The following is an 8,432-nucleotide window of genomic DNA, read 5'->3' on the forward strand; positions in this document are numbered from 1 at the left end:
ATTTAGCATAATTGGTCATTAAGCGAGATAAGACAACTCGCGTACGCGTCGACGTGATCGACGAACGATGGTTTTTTTTTAGGTTATTTTAGATGCAAGTGTAAAAAGTGTGTGCGTTAAACTGAAGTAGAAATTAGATTTAACTAGATTTAAACACCAAACACTAGTGAGTGTGAGAATAAAACGAGTATTCTGATAATCTGATCGAGAGAAGAGAAAAAAAACACTCAGAAAAATACAACATTGTGGCACTAATTGCGATAACGGAACAAGTGAAGTATGTGCGTAGAGAACGACTTCCACAAAGCACTGGGACTGTCCCAAAGTATTTAAAACTAAATTAAAACATTATTATTAATGTTTATATTTTATATACCTTCACTTAATTTTAAGTTTCTAAACATAGCAACAGTTTTACTACTAGTATACTATACACTATACACTAGTAGTACATATTAAATCCTCACTGTATTCGTTTGTCGTCCGCTGGCCTACGAAAATTAAATGCATGGCTTCGGTTTTTCTGTAATATTTATTTTAGATTCTGAGTGGAAAGACGAATGTATTGACTTTATAATGATGTGTGTTTTTTTTTTTTTTATTTATTTATTTTTTTTTTTTTGTGTCTGTCATCACCTTTTAGGACAGTAAAACTGCTTCGATTTTCTTCAACAGCAACTTTTCTGATTGGAAAGTGAATCTAGTTGGTACTTTGGGTGGTCAAAAGTAAAAATTTCCCAGTGGTTTTCAAAAGCGACGTGAAAAACATAAGAAAAATGAAGGAAAAACGGGAATTTTTACGCAAAATCGATTTTGGTTTTTGGTGTAACTCTAAAACAAATGGCCGTAGATATATGAAATTTTCACAGGTTGTTTATATTTGCATTTTCTACACACGGTAAAATTTTGAAAATAATTTGACTCTTTTTGAACTGTTTACGGACATTGTCAGTTTTCAATTTTTTTAATTTTTTTTTCTATAAATATCAATAAAATTGTATTTGTTGGTTAAAAAACTTGAAAATTTAATACAAGGCTCCTAGTATATTGTTTCAAAGGCAGATGAAAAAAATTAAAAATCTTTAGTCATAGTTTTTTTTTATAAGCATTTAAAGTTCAAATATTGACAAAATACGTAAAAACGACGAAAATTTGGAAATTATTTAAAGTTAGAAATTCATAAAAAATTTTGTTTTTAAATCTAAGATTTTAAATTTAATACAAGATTCCTCATAAGTTTGTCTACCTTTCTCAATAAAAAAATTTTTAGAAGAAAGTCAAATTAAATTTTTATGAGCGTTTGAAATTCATATTTTTACAACATTTGATATTCACTCGATTTCTCATGTAACGATTTTCTGTTTTTGTTGTAATTAAAAAACGAATGGCTGTAGATACTTAAAAATTTCACTGAATGTTGATATTAGCATTTTCTAAACACGATAAAATTTTAAAAATAATTTGACTCTTTTTGAGATGTTTACGGACATTGTCAATTTTCAATTTTCTTAGTTTTTTTTTCTATAAATACCAATAAAATTTTATTTGTTGGGTGAAAAAGCTATAAAATTTAATACAAGGCTCCTGATATATTTTTACAATAGCAATTGTAAAATATTTAAAATACATAGGCACAATTTTTTTTTGTAAGCATTTAAAATTTGAATTTTGACTCAGATATATTGGTATTAATATGTCTTAAACCAAGACTGACTTACCGTCTCCAATTCAGAATCGTTTTTCTTATACAATGATATTGTATCATTGAATTCAAATTTAATTCCATCCATTATACAGTGACCCACTTGTAACCTACTGTACGGCAGAGCGACATCCACTTACCAGCTTTTTTTATTTTAAGTTAATTAACTATCTGTAGATGTTAGCACAACAAATAAAATATTTTCAATTTTGTATAACATTTCTCGTATATTTACACTCAAAGTTCGTTATCGTAATATCGTATAATTACTTATTGAAATCAGATTGTAATGATTGGATAAACCATAAACCGATAAAATGCATACGGTGTACTGTGTTTGACGAATGAAACCACGATTACTGTTTACAGTATTTTAGGAAATAATATAAAAACTCGTTCGGGCTGTTGAGCTATCTATACATTAGTGATTAGTATATACTAATAGGCAATAGCTAATAATAAAAAAAAAATATGTGGTTCAGGGGTAATATAAATAATAATTATCGACCGCGGACACACACACACACACACACACACACATCATTCATCAATATTAAATATTGCATAATAATAATAAGAATAAGAATTATATGCGGTCATGCGGGACATGATCGGTCGGCGAGGAAGAAAGTGCATAATGGTATAAAAATATAAAATAAGTTGTTTTTTATGGTTTCTGGTAATTTAATTTTAAATAATACGTTTTGAGTAAAATTAAATGTATTTTTAGATATATTAAAATTGTTATCAGAATAAGTTATAATTATAAAAGTAAATATTTGATTTTCATGTTGTAAATATTTTCGTTTTTAAAGGCTTAAAACACTGAGATTCAGCACTACCTCTCCCAAACATTAGGTTTTTTAATCATTTCAATACTGAACACTATAGGAACGTATTAGCACATGGGTCTAGGGCCTACGGTAGTGTTAATCCGGGCCTGATCAGTACCTATATATAGTTACGATTGTTAATATCAGGGCTTGAAACCGAAAATTTTTTTTCCGGTTTCGGTCTTTCGGATACTGGTATTGATTTTTTCCAGTTTCAGTTTCGGTTTCGATTTCGATTTCGGTTTTTAACGGTTTTAACCGGTATTCAAAAATCGGTATCGAAAATCGGTTTCAAGCCCTGGTTAATATTAAGATATTAAAATGACTTACTGTATAAGTGTTTAATTATTGGTTCATTATACTACCCAAAATATTTATTTGTTTTAAATAAATGTCGATTAAAAAATGTTCGCTCTTCACTCTGTCAAAAAACTTGAAAATATGATACAAAGTTCCTCATAAGTTGATGCTCGTAGAAATTAGAAAAAAAAGCTGAGCGTAAATCCACAATAATTTCTTATGAATGTCCGAAGTTTGAATTTTTTTAATATTGGATATTCAACCGAAGTCTCATGGAATAATTTTCTTATATTGTTCTAACTTAAAAACGAATACCTGTAGATTATCAAAATTTTCATTAAATGTTTATTTTATCATTTCCCATACCTACGTGATACAATTTTAAAAATATTTTGATACTTTGGCTACTTAATATTTTTAGATATTTTCAATTTTTAATTTTTTCACTATACGTTCTGATAAATTTGTTTCCGTTAAGTCAGAAAGCTTGAATATATAAAACAAAGTTCTTCATTACAATAACAGTTTGAACATTTTGAAAGTACATAGGCACGATTTCGTTTTAATTATTATTTAAAGTTCAAATTTTGACTAAATTCGTCAAAATATCGAATAATTATGAACTATTTTGTAGTTTAATTTGTATAAAAATTTTTATTTTTATTACTAAGGTTTGAAAATTTAAAATAATGTTTCTCATAAGTATATTGTAATCAAAAGTAATCAAAAAATGTATAAACTTTTTTTTAGGATAAATTTGATACTTTTCAGGTTTGTCAAATTTTGTTTGAAAAAAATAGCATTAGATCGTATTATTTAGACCGTGCTGGAAAATAACGGTCCACGTTATCAGTTATCATATTCTACAAAACATTACGTTTTGTGATTATAATTTCAGGCTTTCAATTTAATGGGATTAAATTGCTGTACATATTTATATTTTATGTTCATCGCATTTTCAAAACGTCAATACCCGGATTCCGAATATTTGGATTTCAGTAATTTTACTTATTGTAATTCTATTTTTTTAATGAAAATTAATTTAAAAATTCCAAACATTCGAATCATTTATTTTCTTCAAAATTACGGCCTTACAGCCTCCAGGTTGAAGGTTATGTGCGAGCGACATGAATGATGTTGTAAACGTTATCGGGTCACATAATGTAAGCTGATAAACATTATAAAACATTAAAACGGAAGAAAACGACTTTTGAAAAATAAAAGTTTGTTTACACTGTTAGACGTATTATTATTCAATACTTAATATTTTTATGGAAATGCCTTAACCTCGGATCTCATCTTTTGTACGTATACTAGTTTTTGTCTCAATAGTAGATTTGAAACCGATAGCTCGCCGACTATATGTTTTTCGGCTAATTTTCCTATGATATGACGACCGAACGAGGTTGTTCGATAAACGTAATTAGTCTATGACTATAGACTACGTGAATGAGGTAATTATTTGTGTGTTTATTATCATATTTTGTTCGAGATTTGTCCTTATAGCGTTCGATTTTTTGATTTTGACATTCGATTTTAGTGTATCATATTCTTCTGATTTGGTCAACTGAACCGACCACCATGTCCGAGAAAAAAGCCAAAAACAATGCCGACTGGAAGAAACGCGTAAAAGCCGAGTATTTCAGATTACTACAGGCCAAAAAAACAAAGAAAGACGATGACAATGTTTTAGCATGCATGAATAATCAAAAAAAGCTCTATGGTAATTTTAATGGGCATGTTATTATTTTACTTTACATACTTTCATGTTTTATTTTTTTTGTACAGATAAAAAAGCGGAAGAACTAAAACGGTTGTTGTCAAGAAAAGCGATTTGGGAATGTCGACCATATATAGAAACAGTATCACGATCTAAACGATCAGAGGTATCTAAGGTGGATGGTATTGGGGAAGAAACTATGAGCGTTCCGATTAAAATAATTAATGCTGTAGCACCTATACCTACTATGTACATCTGGGCACCAATTCAGCAGAATTTTATGGTAACAATTTACTAGACAATAATATATGCAATATATACCTAGAGTCCTAGACTATAATATGATATAATAATTTTTTGTTGGCATTTAATGTTTTGTAGGTGGACGATGAAACTGTATTACATAATATCCCATACATGGGGGACGAGGTACTTGATCAAGATGGTTCTTTTATTGAGGAACTATTAAAAAATTATGATAATAAAGTTCATGATGATGATGCTGCAAACTTTTTAGATGATCAGGTGTTTGTAGACTTAGTCCATGCACTTATACCATTTCAGGTAAAATAAAATAAATTTTTTTTTCTAATTGAGACTTAATGTTAGTGAACTTGTTTAGCAAGAAGAAGATAAGGAACAACAAACTTTATTGACTCCAAAAATGGTAGTAAAAAACAATAAGGATGATAGGCCGTTTCCTAGTGTGGCTATATTTGAAGCTATGTCAGCTGCATTTCCTGATAAAGGAACTCCTGAAGAGTTCAAAGAAAAGTAAATATTGCATTTTAATATTTACATTTTTATTTTGTGTAATATTTATATCTATATTTTTTTTTTTAGGTATATTGAATTAACATCTTGTGTTGATCCTAATGCACAGCCATCTCAATGCACTCCAAACATTGATGGACCAAAGGCTGAGTCTGTTCCTAAAGAACAAACTATACACTCATTTTTAAATTTGTTCTGTAGAAGATGTTACAAATATGATTGTTTTTTACATAGTATGTATATAATATTTTTTATAAGTAACTGTTATATTAATTAATCATTAATATCTTATTTTTTTATGTTGTAGAACTTAAAGAACATGATTCCGGTACTAATTTGCCAATTGGCCTTAAAGGACCTTTATTAAAACCGTTTTCGTCTCACTGTAGTCAAGATTGTTATATGTTACTTGTAAGACATTAATAATATTTAATACATTAAATAGGATTTTAAACAAATTTTTTTTCAGGATGGAATGAAAGAAAAATTGGCTGCTATTGCTGAAATCAAAGCTGAAAAACAAAAACAAGCGGATAGAGATGAAGAAACTAATTTATCGGGGTCTACTACGATTTCCAGTAATACAAAAGAATTGTCACCTCAAAATGAAAATATTGAAAAACCTGTAGGTTCTACTAAGTTGTCAAAAAAAGATAGCTCTGACTGGGGTAATGATGCTAGCTCTGAAGATAGCAGGGATAGCAGTAAAGGTATTGTACTTAGTATAATTATGAATAGTTAATCTAAAATTATATATTTTACAGTAAATTTTCGTCATCTATAAAACAATTTGTTCAATTTTCAACAGATGGTGAACTAGACATGGAAGATCCTTTGACAACAAAAACGTCTTTCTCTTTACTTCCACGCATGAGCACAGAAGATAAACAAGTGTGGACTGGATCAGACCAATCAATTTTCCGTGCACTGCGTCGCACATTCCTGAATAACTATTGTGTCATTGCTCAGATGATGTTAACAAAAAGTTGTCAGCAGGTTTATGAGTTTGCTCAAAATGAAAATGATGAAGTTACAGTCGAAGAAGCTATTAGTGAACTAACTCCACCTAGAAAAAAAAAGAAAAAGTTACGTTTATGGCAGACACATTGTCGAAAAGTACAATTAAAGAGAGATTCTGCATCAAATCATTTATATAACTATACACCATGTTCTCATCCACCAAATCAAGGTTGTGATGCAACATGTCCTTGTGTAATGGCACAGAATTTCTGTGAAAAATTCTGCAAGTGCAGTTCAGATTGTGAGTATTTTAAGATTTCTTATATCATTAGATATTGTATTTAATATAAGTACTTCTTGTATTGAAGGTCAAAATCGGTTTCCTGGTTGCCGGTGTCGCGCTCAGTGCAACACAAAACAATGTCCTTGTTATTTAGCGGTTCGTGAATGTGATCCAGATTTATGTTTAACTTGTGGTGCTGATCAGTTTAATTTAGATAATATAACATGTAAAAATGTCAGTGTTCAAAGAGGCCTTCGTAAGTATACTAAAAAGTTAAATATGTTTAAAGTGTTTGTGTATTATAAATAAGAATTTGTGTTATATTTTAGGTAAACACTTATTAATGGCGCCTTCAGATGTTGCTGGTTGGGGTATATTTTTGAAAGATTCTGCACAAAAAAATGAATTTATATCTGAATATTGTGGAGAAATTATTACTCAGGACGAAGCTGATAGACGTGGGAAAGTTTATGATAAATACATGTGCAGCTTTTTATTTAATTTAAATCATGGTATGTATTGATCTTTGAGTTAATGATATTTTTTTAAATACAAATTTAATATTTATGTAGAGGCTTTTTTCATACATGTAATATTATATAACTGAGTGTTATGGTTTGTATAATAGATTTTGTTGTTGATGCTACACGAAAAGGCAATAAAATAAGATTTGCCAATCATTCTATAAATCCAAATTGTTATGCTAAAGTCATGATGGTAAATGGTGATCATCGAATTGGTATATTTGCTAAACGTCCTATACAACCTGGTGAAGAACTATTTTTTGACTACAGGTTACTAATTTATTTTCACTAATTATTAAATATTTGTATATTGAATTAACATTGTTTTTCTCATTTTTATTATGTTTTTAGATATGGACCAACTGAGCAACTTAAATTCGTTGGAATTGAAAGAGAAATGGAATTTTTACCTTAGAGTTCTTAACAAGATAGATTTTCATTGAATTTACCAGTCAACATTCTCATGGCATGTATGTTACAAAATATACAAACTATTTACAGTATTTAGTTCTATCCTAAGCAATATTCTGAGGATTACTTATAATACTTCATATGATAAAAAGTACGCATAAACTAATTTAATTATACTGTACTTAGTTAATTTAGACAAAAAAAAAAAAAAATTATGAAAATGTATTCGGATGTATTAAAATAATTTATACTGGCAATGCAAGCTAAATTTAAATACCTTGTATAAAATATAACAATTGTGTTTAAAACATCAGTTTTAAAAATTATCTCTATGTATGTATCACATAAATTTAATTAGTTAATTAAACAAATAATTTTGCAGCATTTGCACCATAAAAATTAAAAATGTATTCAATTGTAGTTTTTTAAATTTCTCTCGCTGTTGAATATTTGTAGATAACATTGTAATAATATATGATATGATTGTAAATTGTTTAGCTGTTGTAATATAATTACATACAACATTTTTATTTTCATTGACAGTTTAAATTGATGATTATACAAACCAAATTATAAATACATAATATTACTGATCTTGATATCAAGGTGTTAACAAATCTTATTGCAGTAAGTTGGGTATGATCAGTTTTTGATGCACTCAATTTAATAAATTACTAAGTTTAAATCAAAGATCTTATACAATATAACATTGTTTACAATGTTTTGTTTTGATGTGAGATTTTATCACAACTAATGTTGTATGAGATTGTGATTACTTTATTTTATGTATCTTTTTTATACTTTGGTTTTAATATTTCTATAAGCTTTAAAAAAAGTTGCTCTTAGTATAGTTTTTAAAAAGTTATAGTCATCAATAATTGTCACTTATCATAAAAAAAATATTCAAACATAATTCTATGAAACT

At 28.2% G+C, this 8,432-nt stretch overlaps 1 protein-coding gene across 1 annotated transcript; it reads left to right on the plus strand.

The window, feature by feature from the left end:
- The first annotated feature begins 4,020 nt into the window (after positions 1 to 4,020).
- LOC111030010 (histone-lysine N-methyltransferase E(z)) lies at positions 4,021 to 7,733 on the plus strand. The gene is made up of 13 exons (XM_022309300.1): positions 4,021 to 4,289; positions 4,376 to 4,558; positions 4,624 to 4,838; positions 4,937 to 5,119; positions 5,178 to 5,329; positions 5,399 to 5,562; positions 5,637 to 5,740; positions 5,799 to 6,039; positions 6,138 to 6,590; positions 6,658 to 6,828; positions 6,902 to 7,084; positions 7,201 to 7,366; positions 7,448 to 7,733. Exons 2-13 carry the CDS (start codon positions 4,417 to 4,419, stop codon positions 7,509 to 7,511), a joined length of 2,238 nt encoding a protein of 745 aa, XP_022164992.1. The 5' UTR covers positions 4,021 to 4,289; positions 4,376 to 4,416; the 3' UTR covers positions 7,512 to 7,733.
- Positions 7,734 to 8,432: the final 699 nt, after the last annotated feature.

Source organism: Myzus persicae, unplaced genomic scaffold (assembly GCF_001856785.1).
Source record: "Myzus persicae strain clone G006 unplaced genomic scaffold, MPER_G0061.0, whole genome shotgun sequence".
NCBI classification, from domain to species: Eukaryota; Metazoa; Arthropoda; class Insecta; order Hemiptera; family Aphididae; genus Myzus; species Myzus persicae.